General features: G+C 28.9%; 7 protein-coding genes across 13 annotated transcripts; 4 read left to right on the top strand and 3 right to left on the bottom strand.

The window, feature by feature from the left end:
- Positions 1–358: 358 nt before the first annotated feature.
- Positions 359–1,750, top strand: LOC122628841 (protein ABHD11). Of its 3 annotated transcripts, none has more exons than XM_043811567.1 (5): positions 359–500; positions 568–724; positions 834–1,199; positions 1,292–1,610; positions 1,687–1,750. In XM_043811567.1, exons 1-4 carry the CDS (start codon positions 385–387, stop codon positions 1,607–1,609), a joined length of 957 nt encoding a protein of 318 aa, XP_043667502.1. In that variant the 5' UTR covers positions 359–384; the 3' UTR covers position 1,610; positions 1,687–1,750. The 3 variants fall into 3 exon arrangements, with proteins under 3 accessions (XP_043667502.1, XP_043667504.1, XP_043667503.1); XM_043811569.1 differs by having other exon boundaries at positions 1,292–1,614; XM_043811568.1 differs by having other exon boundaries at positions 1,292–1,622.
- On the bottom strand, positions 1,640–3,799 carry LOC122628844 (protein unc-119 homolog). 3 transcript variants are annotated; one of them, XM_043811573.1, is made up of 5 exons: positions 3,534–3,799; positions 3,270–3,460; positions 2,840–2,953; positions 2,449–2,748; positions 1,640–2,331 (listed from the first exon to the last, which is right to left on the bottom strand). In XM_043811573.1, exons 2-5 carry the CDS (start codon positions 3,412–3,414, stop codon positions 2,204–2,206), a joined length of 687 nt encoding a protein of 228 aa, XP_043667508.1. In that variant the 5' UTR covers positions 3,415–3,460; positions 3,534–3,799; the 3' UTR covers positions 1,640–2,203. The 3 variants fall into 3 exon arrangements, with proteins under 3 accessions (XP_043667508.1, XP_043667509.1, XP_043667506.1); XM_043811574.1 differs by having other exon boundaries at positions 3,562–3,799; XM_043811571.1 differs by having other exon boundaries at positions 3,270–3,797.
- A 304-nt stretch (positions 3,800–4,103) lies between these two features.
- On the top strand, positions 4,104–7,685 carry LOC122628832 (synaptic vesicle 2-related protein). Its single transcript, XM_043811536.1, has 7 exons — positions 4,104–4,703; positions 5,200–5,384; positions 5,462–5,658; positions 5,741–5,804; positions 5,880–6,005; positions 6,075–6,283; positions 6,539–7,685. Exons 1-7 carry the CDS (start codon positions 4,535–4,537, stop codon positions 7,149–7,151), a joined length of 1,563 nt encoding a protein of 520 aa, XP_043667471.1. The 5' UTR covers positions 4,104–4,534; the 3' UTR covers positions 7,152–7,685.
- Positions 7,686–7,976: 291 nt separating this feature from the next.
- On the bottom strand, positions 7,977–9,927 carry LOC122628837 (UBX domain-containing protein 6). The gene is made up of 5 exons (XM_043811554.1): positions 9,714–9,927; positions 9,469–9,621; positions 8,997–9,405; positions 8,610–8,905; positions 7,977–8,508 (listed from the first exon to the last, which is right to left on the bottom strand). The coding sequence occupies exons 1-5, from the start codon at positions 9,788–9,790 to the stop codon at positions 8,118–8,120; spliced, it is 1,326 nt and encodes a 441-aa protein (XP_043667489.1). The 5' UTR covers positions 9,791–9,927; the 3' UTR covers positions 7,977–8,117.
- Positions 9,928–10,985: 1,058 nt separating this feature from the next.
- Positions 10,986–13,499, top strand: LOC122628833 (pre-mRNA-splicing factor CWC25 homolog). Its single transcript, XM_043811537.1, has 6 exons — positions 10,986–11,167; positions 11,317–11,656; positions 11,729–11,889; positions 11,966–12,610; positions 12,856–13,109; positions 13,189–13,499. Exons 1-6 carry the CDS (start codon positions 11,150–11,152, stop codon positions 13,301–13,303), a joined length of 1,533 nt encoding a protein of 510 aa, XP_043667472.1. The 5' UTR covers positions 10,986–11,149; the 3' UTR covers positions 13,304–13,499.
- On the bottom strand, positions 13,088–19,068 carry LOC122628826 (probable phosphorylase b kinase regulatory subunit beta). Of its 2 annotated transcripts, XM_043811523.1 has the most exons (20): positions 18,903–19,068; positions 18,693–18,811; positions 18,474–18,609; positions 18,191–18,398; positions 17,759–18,115; positions 17,479–17,676; positions 17,252–17,390; positions 16,900–17,180; positions 16,754–16,768; positions 16,090–16,320; positions 15,845–16,032; positions 15,628–15,743; positions 15,393–15,535; positions 15,200–15,332; positions 14,939–15,081; positions 14,661–14,863; positions 14,435–14,572; positions 14,111–14,351; positions 13,859–13,966; positions 13,088–13,747 (listed from the first exon to the last, which is right to left on the bottom strand). In XM_043811523.1, the coding sequence occupies exons 1-20, from the start codon at positions 18,938–18,940 to the stop codon at positions 13,574–13,576; spliced, it is 3,309 nt and encodes a 1,102-aa protein (XP_043667458.1). In that variant the 5' UTR covers positions 18,941–19,068; the 3' UTR covers positions 13,088–13,573. The 2 variants fall into 2 exon arrangements, with proteins under 2 accessions (XP_043667458.1, XP_043667459.1); XM_043811524.1 differs by lacking the exon at positions 16,754–16,768.
- Positions 19,069–19,447: 379 nt separating this feature from the next.
- On the top strand, positions 19,448–22,024 carry LOC122628839 (translocation protein SEC62). 2 transcript variants are annotated; one of them, XM_043811563.1, is made up of 6 exons: positions 19,448–19,505; positions 19,640–19,727; positions 20,159–20,608; positions 20,681–21,028; positions 21,107–21,210; positions 21,288–22,024. In XM_043811563.1, the coding sequence occupies exons 2-6, from the start codon at positions 19,692–19,694 to the stop codon at positions 21,463–21,465; spliced, it is 1,116 nt and encodes a 371-aa protein (XP_043667498.1). In that variant the 5' UTR covers positions 19,448–19,505; positions 19,640–19,691; the 3' UTR covers positions 21,466–22,024. The 2 variants fall into 2 exon arrangements, with proteins under 2 accessions (XP_043667498.1, XP_043667499.1); XM_043811564.1 differs by lacking the exon at positions 19,448–19,505 and having other exon boundaries at positions 19,621–19,727.
- The last annotated feature ends 270 nt before the right edge of the window (positions 22,025–22,294 follow it).

Below are 22,294 nucleotides of genomic sequence, written 5' to 3'. Positions count from 1 at the left end.
AAAATATATTTTAGTACACTTTTTAAACCACTATTAATTATCCAAAGTTTAGAATATAACTTAAAATCTGACTGGTTAATTCTATAATAATTAGTTAACATTTTGGGAATACATGTAAACTGCTTATTGCACATGTGACTTTCATAAAAACTATCCTAAATTTTGCATAATTACTTACCATTTTCAGAACACAGATTAAATAGAATATGGAGTATGCTTTAAGCTTTCCAAAGAATAGGATATAAAAATATGAAAACTTCTAAATTTTTCCAGAAAAAACCTGGTACTATGCAGTTTTAATATGTTTTCATTTAAAATAAATATACTGTCACACTGTTGATTTAATTTTACACTACGTTTCATTCATAATATCTATATTTTACAATGATTCAAATAACAACTCAAAATAGATTAGTTCATCTCGGAAGATTAAATATTACATTACTTTCACCCGTTCTACGATTTCTCTCAACTTATAAAACTTTAAACAATTCTTCTATGTACGTATTAGAAAATATACAATCTTAATCGTTATATATTCTAACCTCTATATTTATTTTCTTTAAGTGCCGAACCAGTTAAACTAGCTTATGCCTCTTATGAATCAATGAAAGAAAATCTAAATCTTACAATTAATCCTATTGTAATAATGCATGGTTTATTTGGATCAAAGAATAATTGGAATTCTTTATCCAAAGCGATTCATCAAAAAAGTCAACGTAAGGTAGTAAAAGTATTTTATTATGTTTTATTTTTAATACTATTTTTTTTCTGTAATTTATTCTATTGTTATTTAATTTCCAATCAAATTTAAGATACAAGATAACTTTTAGGTAATTGCAGTAGATGCAAGGAATCATGGAGATTCGCCTCATTCATCAAAAATGTCTTATAAACATATGGCACAAGATATCGTGCAATTATTAAGTGATTTAGAAATAAAAAAAGCTATTGTAATAGGACATAGTATGGGAGGATCCGCTATGATGTATTTGGCACTACATTATCCACAGTTAATAGAAAAATTGGTGGTAGTTGATATGTCTCCTGCAAGAGCTAGTCCTAATCTAACAGAAATGGTGAAAATTTTTAAAGTCATGAACTCTATCGTATTAGATGGAATTCCATCTTTGTCAAAAGCACGTAAAACGGCAGAGGAACAACTCGCGGAAGTTATCAAACCATTACCATTGCGACAAGTATTTAGATCATGTCATATTATTGAATATTTTGTACCATGGATATATATATATATATATAAAAGTAAATATTTTTTTATACATTTTTCTAGTTTCTAACAATGAACATTGTAGAGGCAGAACCTGGAAAATATAAATGGCGTGTCAATTTACCGGTATTGGAGCAAAACTTCTCTACTGAAATTGCAATATTCCCTAATGTAGGAGGAAAAGTTTATACGGGTCCAACATTGTTCATAGGTGGTTCTAATAGTGATTACATAAGAATCGAAGATCATCCTGCTATTAGGAAATTATTTACACGTGCCGAATTTCTTTATATTGCTGGTGCCGATCATTGGGTACATGCAGATAAACCAGCAGAATTTATCAACATTGTCACCAATTTTATTAATCAAAGTCATTCGTGATGTTTGTAAATATGTATTAGTAATAGCATATTATTGTTTGTAAATATGTACATATATTTATGTGAAAATTTTTACAGAGATAATGGGTGAAAAATAGTAAAAATATAACACAGTATAAACAAAGTGTGAATCTTATGTCAGGTAAGAATTTGTTAACATGATGTCGTATTTTTATATATTTTTAATTATAGATATTAATGTAGGCAATATTTTCTCTTATTTAGAGAAAAAAATATTGTAAGATGCACAAAGTGGTTTGAGGCCGTTTATTCGTTTCAAGCAATTATATGAGAAATAGAAACTCGAAAAGAGTCACATAAAATCGTTAAAATATTATGTGCAACTAGTTTCAACTTTTATGATCAATGAGATAAATATTATTAATAAAAGTATACTCCAAAATTACTTGTTATTTTTGTGTATGATTGACAGCAATAATATGAAGACTAAATAAAATTATGTGCCATATAACTCTACCTTTAAGTCAGACTGGTGAATAATTGAACTATTAACACAATTGCTTTCCATAATGTGCAAATATTATGATATTATTAATCTATAACTTTCAAGTAATACTATCCAACAAATAACATATTAAATGACATCATTTTGGTGTCCTCCATTATATGCATAATCTGCTTTATTATGCATTACCAGTTGATTGTCCACGAAATAAAACGAATCTGAACGTGTTTCAAATGGATTTGCAATCATTTCAGAAACTGAAATATATATATTATTACATTATGTATTACACACACATATATATATATATTTATATTAGCAATTTATATATAAAAGAATTGGATGACAAATAAATATTTAAAAGTGGTACACACCCAGATCAGCTGGTAGAGTAGGGAATTCATAAATATGTTCGCATGTATTCTTGCTATTTGGAATACAAAATCCAAATTGGAAATCAAATGTCTTTAACAATCTATCTCGAAAAAAATGACGTTCTATCATCCTGAAGTTGTTTACTGGTTTTGGGCCTACCAGAAATTCGACCGTGGCACCAACTGTCTTTAATTTAAGAAACTGCGGCGTAAATTGATAACGCACAAATCTTCCGGTATTCGCATCCTCACAAGTAGATTCTTCGGAATCTGCCTCCGCATCTTGATGAGAATCACATTCTGATTGAATAAAACAATAAGATTTTAGAGAAATAATAATAAACGATTCCGTATGGTAGAAAAATATTTGAACTATATATATTATACTAACCAGCAGCTGGTGGTTTTGTTATCTCAAACAAAACTGCTCCTGTTTCCAGATCTCTGATTTGGAATCTGGTAAAGTCTATGTCATAAATATTAGCTTCCGGAGAGCATAAATACTCTGAAAACAATATAGGTACCGCATTTACGTCTTGAGGCAAGACGTATTATTTGTATCGTCTTGTATACTTTGCAGTACCAAAGAAGCGTGAAGACAAAATTGAAATGGGATTCTGGGATAGGCATGATATAAAATGTAGAAACACATAGCATGTCGATTATGCAACGTGAAAATTGTATATCCATGAGAAAATAAAAGAATGTGCGTCTATTATCTTAGGTGATGGCAAACAATGTAACTTTTCCATTGTGTTTTGTTTGCAAACTATATGCCGTTAGGTTAATAACATTAATAACACGAAATAAAACTGTCATACTATCTGTGATGGTAGGCAGTCGCAGCACCATATCTGGTGTTATTGGAATATCACCGATATTCCCATTGCCACTGTTCTCTTGATCGGCGGACGGAGTGAACGGTGCGATCGCTTCATTAGACTTGTTTTCGCTGTCTACACTCATTATTTGGACACGAATACAGCATATACAGGAATTAATTTGTTATTTGCTGCTCAAAAGAGAATTCTACTTAAGATAATAACAATTATTTCTTATAAATTCAAATAACAGTCGTAACTAACAGCTTGATTTCTGAGCAGCAGTTCTCACCGAAAAATCGCGTTTAATAAATTTTTCTATTTCTTTTTCGTATTCACTAAAATTCCACATGTCTATTCATTTTAAAAAAAAAAATTATCGAAACGTTAACTGTTACATCAAATTTCTTAACAAACGTCCATTACTAAATAATACTCTTTAGAAACGTAACTCTTTGAATAATAAATGAATGTTCAATATCGTAATGCCGACACGTGGCGTTTTTATTGCTCGTAACATCCAATGAAAACTATTTTTTAAAAAGAAATGAAATCTATACGAGGATCGTACACTACTTGAGAAAACATATGATTTTTTTTTTTTTTTTTTTTACATTCGTGTAACAATTAATAGAATTTTACATTAAAATTTATATCAATTTTTTTATTTATTTAAAAATTCGACGTTAATGTTATATCTACGTGTAAGAATTTTCTATACGTGCAGTTTATAATGGGTAACCTATGAGTAGGGTTGAACTACGAAAATTAATTCGATCGTTTGTTCACCAGATGGCCTTGGGGATCTCGATAATCGATTAAAAGTATAAAATATTCAAATATGCCATCAAGAATTTCTAAATACTCTATATTACGGAATATAAATTCGTAAAACTGTTTGTTTTGAAATAGTTTTAAAACGTAATAACGTTTTTATTCAAAAAGGAATATTAAAAATAATATGAAATATTAAAAAAGGGAATGTTATATACATTGTGAAGGCTATCTCCACCGTACTATATATTACTACCGTATATGCATTTATATTCGAGACGTAGTTTGATGTACGAGATATATGTCATAACCTAAACTTCGCGAAGAAATGTCACGCTCTACATACAAATGAGTATTTTCCGTAATAAAATACGCCTTACCACATTTGTATAGCCGTGTTTCAATTTTGCTATGTTTGAATCGGTGCTACAACTATTATCTACGATTTAAAGAACTTCGATAAAATATAAATTCATGGCAAATTTGTAACAATGACGACTCAAAGTAGTAAAACATCTAACGAACCATATCGTGAATTAAAAGAATCACGTGGCTCTGAATTAAATGGCAATGAACAAAATGCTGGAAGATATAATGGCACCTTTGAAGATAACGTTGATCGATCTATTGAACTTTCCTCCATAGTAGTTATACCTGACGGTATGAGCTTACCGTTATATTTTTGTCACTAAAATATTTATTATGTATTATATCATAAACTAAACCTCAAGATGTTTTATACTTTGTTCTATAGGGTAACCATGCTTGTTCATCATTTTTAACTTCAAAGAAGAAATAACTGCATGTATAAATTAAATATTTAATAATGCATGATAATAAGTCGTTAGGTTTATGAAGACTGCTTTGACTAATGACTGCTGAAATAAACTAATCAAATTTTGGGGAATCATAACATTGATGTTTATAGTAGAGAGGTGATTAATATAATAAAAACTAAATTATATTATAATCTTAATTCATTGAGTGTTTATAAAATAATTCTTAATGTTCCAACTTAAGAATGTAAATATTATTATTAAATGTTTACAATAATATCTATTGGTAATAATAAAAAGATGTTGTATATAATCTCAAGCTATAAAGACTTTTTATATACTATATATAATATAAAATTTACTTTAATTTTTTTTAATAGATACATTCACAGTAATTCAAGCTATCAATGAATTGGGTTTTGGAAAGTTTCAAGTGAAACTTTCCTTGTTTACTGGATTATGTTGGATGGTAGATAGTATGGAAATAACAATATTAAGTATTCTCAGTCCATCTTTACATTGTGACTGGGGTATTTCCAGATATCAACAAGCTTTAACGACAACGGTAATAATCAGAAATTGTATAATGACATGGTAATTTAATGCATTTTATATATAAAATAAAATAAATTATTATTTTAGGTTGTTTTTCTCGGTATGATGTTGAGCTCGACATTTTGGAGTAATTTAAGTGATAGATATGGCAGAAAGCAAGCTTTGACTTTATGTGCAGTATTATTATTTTATTATGCATTTTTAAGTGCATTTGCACCAAATTTTCTTTGGATATTATTACTAAGAGGTTTGGTAGGCTTTGCTATTGGTTGTGTACCACAATCGTAAGTATTTGGTAAGTCCATATAATGCATATAAGATGTATATTATATTTAATTATTGTCCAGTATTTTTTAATTTCAATAGGGTTACATTGTATGCTGAATTTTTACCAGCAAAACAGAGAGCCAAATGTGTTATTTTATTGGATGTAAGTCTTATTGCATCAATTGCTTTAAACTTTATATTATAATTATTTTTTAAAAAATGTAAATATGTTTACCAGTGTTTTTGGGCACTTGGTGCATGTCTTGAAGTTGCAATAGCATTAATAATAATGCCAAACTTTGGATGGAGATGGCTTCTTACCTTATCAGCAATCCCACTTCTTATATTTGCATCTATTACACCAGTAAGCTAGAAATAACTCGCGTTATTTTTTCATTTATTGTAACACATTAGTTACATTATATTTCAATAGTGGCTTCCAGAATCTGCAATTTTTGATATGACAACTGGTAGAATGGATAAAGCTTTGTCTACATTGGAAAGAATAGCACGAGAAAATAAGAAGCCATTACCTTTAGGAAGATTGATTATGGATCGCTTTTATCAAACTAATCGCGGTAGGTTCACGGATGTGTTAAGCAAGGAAATGTGCAAGACTTCTACCTTACTTTGGCTGGTGTGGTAAATACACATATTATAATTTATTTTGGTGGTGGTTAATTTGAATTTACACACTATCTTGGAAATATAAAATGAAAAACATTTAGCACTTGCACAGTTCTGCTATATACAAGTATTATAATAAGATTAACAAAACAGTAAATTTTTTTCATAGAAAATATTTTTTTAATTATATTGCTCGATCATAATTTTCTGTTGCTTGGTTGTAATTATAATAAATATTAGAATACTACACATAAACGTAACAAATTATAGGATGGCTACAGCATTTTGTTACTATGGCGTGGTACTAATGACTACCGAACTATTCCACACGTCGTCGGAACAATGCGGCTCATGGACAAATGGCGAAAAAATAGAAAATACTTGTCAATTAGAATGTCGTCTAAGGCGAAGCGATTACATAGATCTTTTGTGGACTACATTAGCAGAATTTCCAGGAATTTTTTCTACTGTATTTGCGATAGAAAAAATAGGAAGAAGAAAGACTATGTCATGCCAGTTAGTCATGTTTTCAATAGTTATCTGTTTTTTGGGAAGAGCTTGTTTGTTAAGTAGAGCAGTATTGACCATAGGCATATTTTTAGCAAGAGGATTAATCGCTGGCGTATTTCAAGCAGCATATGTTTATACACCAGAAGTTTATCCAACACATTTACGTAGTATAGGTGTGAGCGCATGTAGTGCTATGGCACGAATTGGTGCTATGATAACGCCATATATAGCACAAGTGTTTTTACAATGGTCCATCACAGGAGCTATGGCAATATACGCTATCGCCGCGTTATGCGCAGCAATTGCTACGCTTGCCTTACCTGTTGAATCTAAGAGTCAAAATTTAAAGGAATCCTCTAATAATACTAAATAATTAAAAGTTCATTTCTCCGAATTACAGAAATTCCAGCGATTTTACGATGATATATGTATTTATATAACAACAACTAATATTTATTTAATACGAACATAATTTCTTATTTTATCCGAATAATTTAATACACGTTTCTGTATTCACATAAACGACATATTTATATATTTCATAATGCAAGTTGAAAGATACAATAAGTAAGTTTGATACACGTGCGACGCACCAAGACTGAAATGAATTTTAATATACAATGAAGGTGCCAAAATATATTTATTTATATATTTATACTCGTTTATAACTACTTAAAACATATAACAGTTATAGGATATATTTAGACGAAATTGTACTCTCCTTGTAAATATTTATAAAACAGACAAATGTTATTTGGAAAATATTTACTTGATATTACTTGCGTATTTTTTTAGGATACTATCAAATAAATTTTATAAACAATTCTGACGAATATATATGCTATTATATAATGTTTATATTATGTTTATACATCATTAGTACAATATAAGAAATAATTTAAAGCTATATATATTATTTATTGATTAAATTGTTAAAATGAATTAAAATGCAAATATATATTCTCAATCAGTATATGTGTATATTAATTTGTAAGGTTTTAAATATTCGTTAAATTCCAGGCCACGAAACTAAAGTAATAAATGTGAAGAGATATTCTCCTATTATGCATAATTTGTGAACTTGATTTAGATGGATAATATTCAATTAAAACTCTGAAACTTAACAACACTTATAATTTTCAATGGGCATAGGTATATATTGATGTTTTATAAATAATTCACGTATTAAAGCTGAAGCTGGAGGAATACTTATTAAAAATATAATTCATATTGGGACAAAAACGGAATACATAATTTAACGTAAAGTGTATACTAAATATCACTTATAAAAAATTATTTTGTACAAAAACGTCTGCGATATTTAACATCCACCATGATTTTATGCATTTCGTACTAAGCAAAGCACACTTTCTTTTAAATATCCTGCTGATGTATCAAGCTTTTTTCCTTCAACACCTTCATATGAAAATTTTAATAAACATGCTGGTATCAATCTTAATTCTAACAATGTTTTGTCATAATCGTTTTCTCGTATCTTTTGACCTACTAATAGCAACAAAAATGGAATATCAGCGTTGATTAAATTTTCTTTAACAAATTCCACAACTTCCTTATACTTATCATGCACTGAAAATGTTCCCTGCAATATTATATTGTCTGGAAACCTTATTCGAATTAATGTAAATCTGTATCTTCTGAGTTCTCGTTCTTCGTCTTTTTCTCGCATAGCTTTCGTCCTTAATATTTGATTTCTTTCAATGGCTTCAGCCCTGTTGATAATAAAAAATTATGGTTAGTTAGACTATTTGTACATTGTCAATCTCTTCATCGACATATCGCTTAGTAAAATTGAATAGTTTTTGTTACTTGCCGAAGTTTTTGTTCTTTTTTCAATTCTTCTAAAGTTATGTTGAAGAAACTTTCAGGTAATTCAGTCATCTCATTTGCTTGACTAGGCAACAGAACTTGTAAATTTCTGTCTACCTCAAGCGGAATGATTTCTGCAGATTTTAGTGCTTCTACTAACATAGTTAAATCATCCAAACTAGAAGCATCAGGATTCCATACCAAAAAGTCTTCTTCTAGATCATTGTGTAATAATTTCTTTTGTTCAAAACCAGAAGCTTTCAAAAATTCTAAAGCTCCCTCCAATGGCAACACTTTTTCCTTTTAAAAAAAATAATATTGCATTATATATTATCTATACCCAAAAATTCTATTATAACCATCCTAAAAATTATAACAGTAAACTTATTACCTGAAATATTTTATTACACATTCTAATTTTTTGATATTTTTCTACGTCTGGATTATTTAAAATATTTTCTATATATTTCTCTAATGTCTCTATACAATTTTGAATTTTTGTTTTTCCTGTATTACAATTATGAATGATCAAGCACGAAGTTAGTCCTGCTTCTTCTTCTTTTAATTGTTCATACAAAAATTCTCGAATCTTTTTTTTCCACTCCTCTCGTGTTAAAATTTCTTCAGAAATATATGGGCATCGGAAGTATACGTCGACAACAGCTAAAAATTCATTATTCATAGCTTCGTCTTTAGGTTTTTCAACCAATTTTGTTGTAGCTTCTTTTTCAAGTTCCTGTCGTGCTTTTCTTTCCAATTCCAATTCTTTTTTCACACGTGCCTGAATTGCCGCATATGACCTATTATGCAGAATTAAATGGATTAATATATAATTAAATAAAAATTTTAGATAGCAAACGTACGTGTTAAATCTGCATGTATCATTTTCTTTTGCTTTTAATCGTGCTAATGCAGCTTGTCCAGCTACTTTAGCTTCTTCCGTAGGCTCTGCTCTTCTTATTGGTTCTCTTGGTTGATATATTTCAGATGTTTCAGGTTTACTACTTTCGTTCAATCTATAAAACAAATGATTTATATATATATATGTGTGTGTGTGTGTGTGTTAATTCAAATAAAAATCAATCTTTTCTTTTGACTATATACATACTTATATCCTCTTCCAGCATTCATAAACTTAGCGTTCGCTTTTTTCTTCTGAAAGAAGGCCTTTATCTTATCTGCCATTTTGAATATTTAGAAAGGTATAGTCTGATTACGATGTAATTGTAGACAATAATTGTATAATAATTTCTACAACAAAACTTTCAACTAGCAATTATTATTCAATTATTATTCTGAGGATTTCCCACAATATGCAGGTAGGCCACCTAAGGAAGATATATTTCCAACGATACTATATACTTTCTATTTATTTTTTAATCTTGAATTTAATAAAAAAAAAACCTGTATGAGAATGCAAGGTTGTACTTACTTGGATTCATAAATTGTTCTGATATTCTTAAACCATATACGTGCCAGGCAATACAAATTAAAGCAATTGTACTAGTAAGTATAAATAGAAAAATCTTAAGTAATTGGAGTTGAAATTCATCAAATGATAATAAGGCTATTAACTCTTGGAAAAATTCAGAAAATCTTTGAAAAGGCTCATTGCCAAAGATAACAGCACTAGTCGAATCGAGGGTTAGGCCGAAACTTGATGGAAGAAAATCCGTTAAATAAGAAGCAAATCTATTGATTGTATCTTCCAGGTAGTCCTTCCACGGACACGAATTTTCGCATGAACTGCTCATTACACGAACAAACTTTCTCGTGTGTATTTCACACTGTATCTAGCATACTTAGGGATCCAAGAATTGTCATTATCAGAAAAAGTTGCAACGTAAATCAAACGTAAGCCAATGATGGCCACTGTGGCAAACTGGTAAAACTATGAAACAAAAGTCATCATCATTATAATGACCACAGATGCAAAACATACAAGTCTCATCTTATATAATAGTATTTCACTTACATTGATCTCTATAGTTTATGGTTCTATTCATTTTAATATTGGAAAAATCTGAATAAAATTTTCATGACAAATTTAGAATATTCTTTTTAAAATTTATGAAATAATTAATTAATTTTTAAACATATTTAACATATTTATTAAAACCGCCAAATATATGACACATTTTCAATATACGTATATTACCAAAGTTACGATTTTGCGCTCTCTTTACTTTATTCATTTCATGACTTTTAAATCGGGCTTGTATACTTATGTTTACGTCACCCTCGGTCGATAACATCGAAACCATACTTATCAGTCGATAAGCGAGATTTAGTTCGTAGGAATGCCGCTGTGAGGAGGGGAGCCACTTATTTTATAGTGTACTTGTCGTTTTTATTTACTTCATCACTTTCTTGACCCATAACAGTCTATAATGATCCGTGATACGTAGAAGTTCGTAGGTGTTGAGTGTGGTTAAGAAAACGTTTGTTTTATTTGTGTCAGTGATATATAGTTAATTTCTATCGAGAATTTTATAATTTTAATGTGCATTTAAAAGTCGTTGCTACAAATAAAATAAAAACAAAATGGGTGGTGGAGATTTGGTATGTATATTTTATTTCTTTTTTTAAAGTTAGATCAAGCGTTTTATGCGTATATGTAAATAATCAATTTTAAGTTTAATTAACAATTGTAATCACATATCGTGTTTTATATCGATCTCATAATCACTGAATCACGTAAATTAACCTAGAATTTGAAGAAATCATGGCATCCATCTACTATGAAAAATATGGAAAAAGTATGGAAAGCCGAACAAGAAAAAAATCAAGAGAAAAAAAGAATAGCAGAATTAAAAAGAGAAATAGCAATGGAAAGAGACCGAGAAGACATGACAAAATATGCTATGGAACAAGGTGTTATAGAAAAAAAAGATGATAAGAAATTAGATTGGATGTACAAAGGACCAAATGAAATGGTAAATAGAGAAGAATATTTACTTGGTCGTCCAATCGACAAATCTTTCGAACAAGTAGCACAAGCACAGAAAGATGCAGATTTAAATCGTGCACCAAAAAATCATGTGGAATATGGTGTGTATAATCCATTTGTTTTCTGGTCTATTACTCTTGATCCTATTAATTAATGTTAATTTATGATTTTAGAATGTATTCCGCCTTCTTTACGTTTTTTTTCTGGAAATGAGCAAGTTGATTTAGCAAGGAAGATGCAAGAAGATCCATTGTATGCTATAAAAAAGAAAGAAATGGAAACAAGAAGTCAATTGTTAAAAAATCCAGTCAAACTAAAAAAAATTAAAGAGTTGGTAAGTACAAATATTGTTAAATGCCTAATTGTTGTTTTCAAAATTATCATATATTATATCATTTCTTGTTCCATAGCTAGAGCAACAAACAAAGAAAAAGGAAACAAAGAAAAAAAGCAAAAAGAAAAAATCAATAAATAGCACAGATAATAGCGATGATGAAACTGAATTAGATAATTTATTAGCTGCAAAATATAAACAATTGAAAGATAAGATTAGCGAAAAACATTTGATGAAGTCTATGAAAAAAATTAAGCATAAAAGAAGGAAAAAATCTAAGAAAGTTAGTAGTAATTCTGAGAGTGACAGTAATAGTGAAAGTGATAGCGATAGTGAAAGCAATAATAGTGACAGTGATAGTAGCAGTAACAATAGTAGTACTAATGAATTAGTTAAACGCAAAAAAAGAAAACGAAGTCACAAAAAGAGAAGCAGTAGTAATGATAGTGGAACAATGCATAGGAAAAAGAACAAAAAGAAAGACAATGAAAAAAAAGAAAAGCATAAAAAGTCAAGTACACACAAAAGTGATGAAGAAGATAGCAAAAAATTACTTAATAGAAATAGCAACACATATACAAAATCGGATAGAACATCCAAAAAAGAAAGAGAATATCAGTATAGGAGGAATACAGTGCATAGAGAAGACAATAGTTATAAAGATAATGAAAACAATAAGAAGAGATATAAAGAAAGGCCTTCAATAGAAAAATATTTTGATGTATGTAATTTCTAATACTAATTTGTACGTACGTGCGTACAAATGTATACAAATGTATACAAATGTATGTATGTATGTATGTATGTATGTATGTATGATTAATGTATTAATGTATGTATTAATGTATTAATGTATGTATGTATGTATGTATGTATGTATGTATGTATGTATGTATGTATGTATATTTTTTATAATTATTTCTGACAAAAATTATTTGTTTATACTTATATATTTCTATATTATAGGATAGCCATAAAAGAAAATCACATCACTCTTCTTTTAATTTACCTCACAAAAAGATTAATGAAGATAGGAGAACTGAACAGAAATGGATTCCAAAAAAGAAACTTACAGAAGAGGAAAAAGAAAAACGTAGACAGGAAATGATGGCAAATGCAACATGGCGAAATAAAGAACGAGAACGAAATATAAAACAGTATCATGAAGAAGAAAAGAAAGAATTATCAAACGAAAAAATATATAACAGAGATTTTATTAGGTAGGATATTGATCTTTTTTTCTTTATACAATTATATATTAGAGTATATCTATTTGACGTATATATTTTTATAATATAGGAAACAATTAGTTGCTGCAGCCGAAGTGGGCACAGTTGCATCAAGGATTAAATCTAATATAAACAATATACAACGTTCTTGTCGAGCAATGGATACAAATTTTGCAAAGCGATGAGTCATTAGTTAAACACACTTGTACAGTTGAAATATGGGAGTTGAAGAATGACACGGTAAATTCTCAGATCTTTTTTATACATTTTGTATAGAAAATAAGATATATGCAATGGATTTTTACTAAGATAACTATACATAAATAAGATTACACAATCTCTTGTACCATATACAAATATATATACATTTCTCGATTCAAATCTATTTCATCATAAATGTTGTACTTTGAATCTATTAGAATATATCTTATTAGAACGTAGATTAGAAAGTATATTTATGTAATTTTGCACATTTCATTAGATTGAAATTCTTTCGCATCCATAATAGTAGTTACACGACCGATCGTAAGAACATTATTTACGACCGCTCTAGCCAGGTAACCAGTAGTTACCGAATAATGTGCAGAAAAGAATGGCGTGAAGTCGTCTGTTTTCTCTAAATTTTGATCCTATATTAATCAAACATAATATATATTCTTATATGATAAAATATATATTCATCGCACGATGAATATAACGTATAGTGAGAGATTTTTAATAAAACAAAAATTTGTACATACCTTGGCATACATAGCAAAGCTATCCTCAACAAGTTTATTTAGATTTAATTGTTTTTGGAAACTAAGCTCTGGATTTCTTAACAAAATTGTTGATACTATATTAAGCAACTGTAACAAATTAGATTTAAAATAATATTAATTTTTAGAGTTGGTTGAAAGTTTTTACATGCTAGTTTACTTTTTTGCTTCTGGATAAAAAAAAAAAAAAAATAAATAAATCAAACTGCAAATCTATGATCAATTAAATATTACCTCTACTATAATTTGGCGATATTCTGGTAATTGTATGTGATGAAGAAGAGATTCTACGAGCAAAGCAAAAGTTAACTCTGATCGTGTCATATTCGAAAGTGTTGGCTGCTGAGGCAATTCGCGTCCATTAACACATATACCTCCAGGACAACGCATTAAAACTTCCCATACTTGATTATAAAAGTGTGTAGGAACTCTACATAAACTTCCTTCGATTTTCCTTCGTCCGAGTACAGTAAGTCTATCACAAAAAAAAAAAAAAAAAAGAAAATTACAATCGAGAAATTCTATAAAAAATTTTTTAAGAAAATCACATTGGTATACTTTTCTGAACTGGCCCAATTTTTAACAGTCAATACTTTAATCAGGAACTGTCTAATTTGATAGGGACTGTAGTTTTCAATTGGTTCAGGATTTTTTACAAACATTTCTAAATAAAGCTTCATTGCTTCCAAAACCCACCTGATCATATATAAATGACATACGTATTTATATTACATTACACACAATAATAATAGTAGAAATTATACAAACTAAACAGTATAAATACCCAATACGAATTTTCAATATTCCTTTAAACATTTCTGGATTTGTCCCAATAAGTCTACCACAATACAATAATACCTCTTGTTGAAGTACAGCTTGTATTACATTGTGGGGTTGTATTGTAGAATACATAACAGATTGAATTTCTGCAGGTGTCATAGGTTTATCAAATACAGTTTCTTCATAGCCAATAACTCCAACAGTTATCTAGATAATAAAAACACATTTGTGTGTGAAAAATTAATAATATTAAATGATTAATAATTCGAGGACAGATATTACCTGTTTTCCTTTGACAAGTACACCAGTAATAAAGGGACTTATACTATCAACAGTGTGATTTAATAAACTGCTACAGTAACGAACAGCCATCCAATATCTGAGACATCCTGCTTGTTGATACAGTGTTCTTAAATGATCACCAACTATAAAATTTGTAATTATTTTTTTTTTTTTTTTTATTAAAATATTATATACTCAATTTCTATATAAAATCTATATAGATTTGCATCATTTGCTAAAGATATAAATGCAAATATATACCTGTTGTTCCATTAATCTCATAATTGATACCCTCTCTTTTTAATAAAACACCATAGAGCTGACACTTTACATATAATCCATCACAATTACGAATTTCATTTAATATATTGTGCAAAGGCTCGTGCATAAAATACTGAAAACGTAATAAATGCAATAAATAATGATTAGATCAATATCGTTTGTATATACATACGGAATAATCTCTTATATCTTCAGAATAAGTCAAAGCTCTTGGAACATCCGTGAGACTTTGATAACCAATATAGTCGTGTTGCAACTGTTTGAATTGAGTAAGTTCAAGATCAGTTTCCATAGAATTTACAAAATCCAAATGTTCTATAAATCAAAAAAAAAAAAAAAAAAAAAAAAAATTAATGTTTCTGGTATGTCAATTGTATGCAATATATAAAATAGATTTCACACATTACCAATACAAGAGGATGAAATTAAATTTTGTAATCGTCCAATGCGTACTTTTGTTTTGTCACAATATCCTTTCTTTAACATTGCAAATAAATCCAACATTTCTTTAAATTGTGGATCTCTAAATCAAAAAAAAGAAAAAAAGGATTATAATTACTTGTGTGCGTGTATATATAAACTGTATTATATTGTTATGTAAAAATTATTAGTGTTGATAGTTACCTCATATGTTCTTCTCTTATTAGAAGACATACAGTTGGACGACCAGAAAGTCGCCAATATTTACCGACGAATTGAAGTTCTGTTTTAATATCATCAATTAACAAAGCCATATCTCTGTATAGATAAAATTGAGATACTTCAAATATGAGTGGATAACAAAGTACCGTCATACCGCACACCCTATACACCTGTATATGTACCATTTAGACATAGAAATATTTTACTTTAATGTATATCATACATACTTTGCTTGTACCCAAAGAACCGATAGGTCTAACTGGACGTCCTTGAAGATGTAATTTCTTATTTACTCCAAGCTTTTGATAAACTTTTATTAATTGAGTTGAAGATAAAATTTGTACTGGTTCTACTTCGTGCGGAGTTTGTGTTTGAATACCATATGTTGCCATCATAGCTTGTAGCCTCATAGATTCCGCAATTAGAACAATTTGTACTACAAGATCAGCATGAGTACCCTAAAGAAAAAAATAATATATATCTATTGGAAAATATATCATGCAATATATTTATATAATTACATATGTAATATAAAAGATATATGTAAATAGCATTGTAAAGAGCTTAATACAAAATAAAGTTTTTCTCAAACATTCTACTTAAAAAATACATTAAAAAAAAAAATACATAAAAGCTAATTTACCGACGATTTATAAGTGAAGAAAAAAAAAGAATAGCAGAATAATTATAGTTTTATGATAGAAATTTCTGTTATTTTTTGTGTACAAACACATGCATATTCTATAGCATTAAAACAAAATATGTGTCATTTTTAATAGATCATATTGAGCATAAAGATCAGATTATTTCTAACAATACCAAACACAATGCAAAATAAAAAAAATGTTTCTACTGTGATGTAACAGCAAGCATACAATTTAATTTACTTACAATCGTGGGTTTTGCCTGTATGAAATATAAGAAAATAATATATATAATTTCTCTCTCAATTGAAAGTAACATTAAGTGTTTTATTATGAATTATTATCGCTATTCTTTGAACATACGTGTGTCTTTGAATATACGCTATGTCTTACCTGAAAAGCAGAATATCTTCCAGCTCTTCTTGGTCTATTGTACGAAGGCAAATAGCGACGAATAGGATCTAATTCGTTGATATGTAATAAACCAGCAGTCAATAACTGTGCAATTATAAACATTGCTTGATTCCATAGATACATTGGTGATGCATCTGCATCTGTAGAATTCCTATAGCCTCTGCCTTCATCGCTAGGTATACGATAAACACTACCAGGGTCATTTCTTTCATTTTCTAAATTTTCTTCTGGTACATAATAGTACATAGGTATTACAGGATCTATTTGAATTAAATAGTATGTTAGTTAATTTTTTAATTTATTTTTATGTATATATATTGTTTAAAAATACCTCCATGAAGATCTTTATATATTCTGCATTTCAATAAATTTTGATATTCTTCTACTTGTTCAGGTAATGTTTTAAAAACACCATCGATTATCATAAAAATATAAAAAAGCGGCCACTCACATTCAATATTATCGAATTCCTATTGAACAGATATGCTTTACTGTTTCTTGTACTATAATTTTATATTAAAATGTTAATGTTAAAAGTGACATATATGTTTTACTTGCTTTTATTTCACCAGATTTGTAATAACGACGTTGTTTATCTTCTAACACTGTTTTATAGCCATCTCGCCCAAATCTTTTAAATCCATAATTACCCTTGAGTCTACGAATTATATTTAATTTAGTTTCATTATATAATACTTCTTCATGCGTAGCAAAAGCAGGGAAAGATATTGTTGGTAATAAAGCTGCATCTACACTCTGGAAAAAAAAATGATAAATAGAAGATCAAAAGATATAAATAATACGAAAATATTTCATATCATTCGAATATTTGATCTACCTTTGAACTTGATTCTCGCGGCAACATTGTTTCAAAAATACTACGATTACGATTATGAGCATCGATATCAACATATATCACAGACCAGGAAGCACCTTTTTCTCCAAACAAATTACAACCATTTATAGCTTCTAAAGCACTTTTTGCTATACCAATGGAACTTGCATGTATTTCAGGAGTCCCATCGTTATAACGACTTCCACGTTCCCACATTCCAAAATCTGGAGTTCTATATGCTCTTTCTACATAATATACAAGATTTTGTATAAAAGCTACTTCATCTTGAGTATATATAATTTGAAGTCCCGAAGAAATCATTTGTACCAAAAATATTAAATAGAGAGACACAATGTCGATCTAAAAAAAATATATATATCCATTAAAAAAAATTTTTTTATAATACTTTTTATAAAATTAATATAAAAAATTTACTTGTAAATGATGATAATCTGTATCCTGAAGGATTTCATCCCCAGTGTTTAAATGAAACTTGCAATGCAGAGCAAAGCGATTTGATTGATTGCGTTTGAATAATTCTACTCTCGATGATTGTTTCATCCAACATTCTAAAATACCTCTCATACATTTTATTGCTGACTGACCGAGTTCATAAGATTTTCCACGATCATCGTCTATACGTCTATGTAATAGAGTAAAATAAAATAATATGAATTATTTTGCAAATAAAGTAAATAGGCATTTTATTAATGCTTACCGATAAGCTTGATATAAACTCCATATTGCAGCAGCACAATAAATACTTTCACGTATACTTCCAATTACTTTATCAGTTGTGATTTGTGGAAATAAACCAGTTATACAACTTTGATAGCGAAGTAATTGTCGTTTTACTTAACGGAAGAAAAAATGAAAAACTGTTATATGAAGAAACCGTATTAAATATAACGCTATAAGTATCTAAATACTTTCTTACCAATTCCATAATAGATATCGAGCTGTTTGACAGTATCCTCATAATTAGTAATTTTAAGGAACATGTCTATATCTATATCAATGACACTAGCTTGACGTGCACTTCTGATTTGAGAAAATCTGAAAGTTGAAAGAAAATTTGATTCAAAGGTTTTCTTTTAACAAAACATTATACCAACATTTAAAAAAAAAAAAGAATATAAAAACAAACCTTTTTGCATTTGGTGATGTTATATTAAGAGAAGCCATTTTATTATGATACACAGAAAATATTCTTTAATATTAAATATAGTTTAGATAATTCTGATTAAAAACAACATTATCTTTTTATGTAAAAAAGATGTTAAAATCTATGGTTATGTTTATTTTGTTTTTATTCTTACGATATCACGGCAGTTTTTATTTTTGAAGAAAATTATATTTTAATCGTATCTCTTTCTCCCTCTCTCCCCAACGAAAGAGATCAAATAATTGAATAATTGATAGGTAATATTTTGTTTTCTCGTACGTTGTAACATTTATTCGAAAAATATACTTATGATTAAAGGCCAGACAGAGGATTGTTCTGCTCTTATACGTTTTTAAAGCACAAAACTATACAGATCTATAGGTTATAAATAGAAGAATTGAAAATCATCTGACGTAACATTGAATAAGTATAGAATTTGGCATAGAAAGCTTTGTTCAATGAATTTAAAAACGTCAGCATATCAAAATTGAAAAACATCTATTACAGCTAAATTCATCGTAATCATAGTTTTATAATTTTTCATGAAAAATAATTCAAATTTCTGTCTTATATAAAGTAGTTAAGGTAATACATCATCATAAAAATTTATTTTATTGGAAGGTCAATAACGTTAATAGTTTGATCAAATGGATGTAGAACAAATATTAAATTGAACGAAGTAGAAGGAACTTCCTCCAATTTTCTCTTTTTTTCTACAGCGTCTGTGACGGAACGAGTTCAAATGCGCAAGTGCAAAGTTGGATTTACAACATGGTGGAACGCAGGAAAGGCAGAAAACGCAAAGATGTAAGCATCACGTATTGAATTGCTTGCTGCGATATATTTTCAATGTCGCAATAGATCATTATTCGATTAGAATTATCTGCATTATCATTTATATTTTTTTCTGTGCTTATTTTGAAATATCGTCTTTAGTACACGTGTCACGATTGATGTCTTCCTCTCAATTTTCAACAGTATGAAACGGATGACGTAGATAAAATACATCTCTCGATATTTCCTATGCCGATTTTCATATGGTCTTAATTCGTACATGATTTTATGACTTTTAGTTGTAAAATATATATTTTGATATACACATATAGAAAATTATAATTATTTTCTCCAAATATTTGGGAATATCTGATCATCTTCCTTTTTGGCTAATTTTTTATATCAAATGTGAATAATTGTTAAGTGCTAGTATACATTAAAAATATGTTTCATTTCTGAAATAGGAAATTTCAAGTTTAGATAGTGAAATTGCTCAGGATAAGCCATCAAAAGAAGAATATGCTGTAGCCAAATGGATTCGTAACAATGTACCTTCCAAAAAGACTAAATTTGACAGAAACCATAATGTTGAATACTTCACTGGTACTCGTGCAGTCGATGCACTATTGGAAAACTCACCCTGGAGCAAAACTAGATTTGAGACTCGAGAGCAAGTTACAAAGTTTCTTGACATGATGTTGAGGCACAAGTTTTTTCACAGAGCTAAAAAAGTAGTCATTTCTGAAGAGGAGCTTTGTAAAATTCGTGGTATTAAGAAGAAAATTAAAGAACCAAAGGAAGAAAAGAAGTCTAACGAAAAAGAAAAAGAAGATCCAAAGGAAAACAAGGATGTAACAAACAAGGATAACGAAGAGAAAACTGATGAACGGAAGGAGACCAAGAAGAAATCAAAAGTGAGTTATTATCCTTAGATAACGTTTAAATGTCGTATACTTTTTTTATAGACCCATTTTTTATTGTTATAGGTACGACTTGAAATGCATATGGAACAATATTTCGTAGATTGCAACGATGCTTACGTTTGGATATACGAACCAATACCAGTGTATTATTGGTTTTTTGGTACCTTGGTGGTATTAGGAGCAATTGGACTTTGTTTATTCCCATTATGGCCCCTAACCATTCGTCAGGGAGTATATTATTTAAGCGTAGCTGCTGCTGGATTGCTTGTATTCATCCTTGCATTAACTATTCTTAGAATGATCGTATTCTGTCTTCTTTGGGTACCTACTCTGGGCAGGTGTCATTTTTGGTTATTACCCAATTTGATAGCAGATGTTGGTTTCTTTGCATCATTCTGGCCATTATATCAGGTAAATTTTTATTTGCTAAACGTTTCTTATAGAATTGTGAAATGTAAAATAATTATATGGTAATTTATTACTTCTTAGTATGAATACTATGGTGCCTCAAATGAAAACGATAAAAGAGGTAGTAAAAAGAAAAAGAAGAAGGACAAAGATTCTGATACAGAAGAAGCACCTAGTACATCTACGTAAGTAAATGAACAGAGAAAAGATGTTTTATAATTCCGAATATCAAAAATACTTCTATTTATATCTTTGTTTACAGGGAAGATAGATCTAATATGGAAGAATTACCAAAGGATGAGACAAGCAGAATTGAAGAGATTTCTAATGGAGACAATAAGAAAGTTTCTGTTAGCGAATCAGCAGAAGGTTCCGAGGGTAGTGAAGAAGGTTCAGAAAGTGAGAAATCAAATACAGGCCGTGATTTTGTGATGGTATAAAACATATATTGTGACATTAATTATCTCCATGTTCATTTGAACAAGTAAAAATCAATTCGATGATTAATCGTTAAAATTGACACATGCTTTTATGTAAATTACTAATGCATAACTGTCAAATTATCAGATTATTATAATTAATTTGGTAAAAGGGGAATAGGTATCAATGTCAAAGTACTATGGAAATAGTAAAATTATCTTCTGGTGTACAATCCATTTCTTCATAGATAAAAAACAAAAAAATATCAGACGGATATACTTGTACCAGAAATTCTGCATTTTATGCATTTAGGATTTTGCAGATGGACAAATAAAAAATTTGTCTGCATTTTGTACGAAGAGAATTTATTGTTGATGATAGGATGGAATATGTAATATCAGAATATTATATCGCTTTCTCGCGATGATTTAACTTTCTTTATATATATATATTGTTTGTAAGTTATAAAAAGTGACACGTGTTATAAACGTGTTTTACTACGTTATTAGAAGTACTTAATTGATAATTGAAAATATTGGATTAAAAGGAATGCAATAAATTTTCTTCTTTACTGTTGTACCTTTCTATTTCATAAAATACAATAGTTGGAAGAATGAAACTCTAGTACGTGGGACTCTGATATTTTCATAATCATTCGTCGAAAATATCCGCGATTTCTTCTAGTAGAATTGACATTTTTAAAGGTGCGTATATTGCACGTTTAAAACGATAAAATGTAATTTATATTTTTATTCAGGATTCCAATGATAATTATTTTGTGTAATCATTATTATTAACGTGGATATATCAATTGGATCATTGTAGGCACAGGATTCATAAATCTATATT

The sequence above is a fragment of the Vespula pensylvanica genome, chromosome 4, assembly GCF_014466175.1.
Source record: "Vespula pensylvanica isolate Volc-1 chromosome 4, ASM1446617v1, whole genome shotgun sequence".
NCBI lineage: Eukaryota > Metazoa > Arthropoda > Insecta > Hymenoptera > Vespidae > Vespula > Vespula pensylvanica.
Note: the sequence above shows the minus strand (reverse complement) of the source record. Positions and strands in the feature narration are given on the sequence as shown.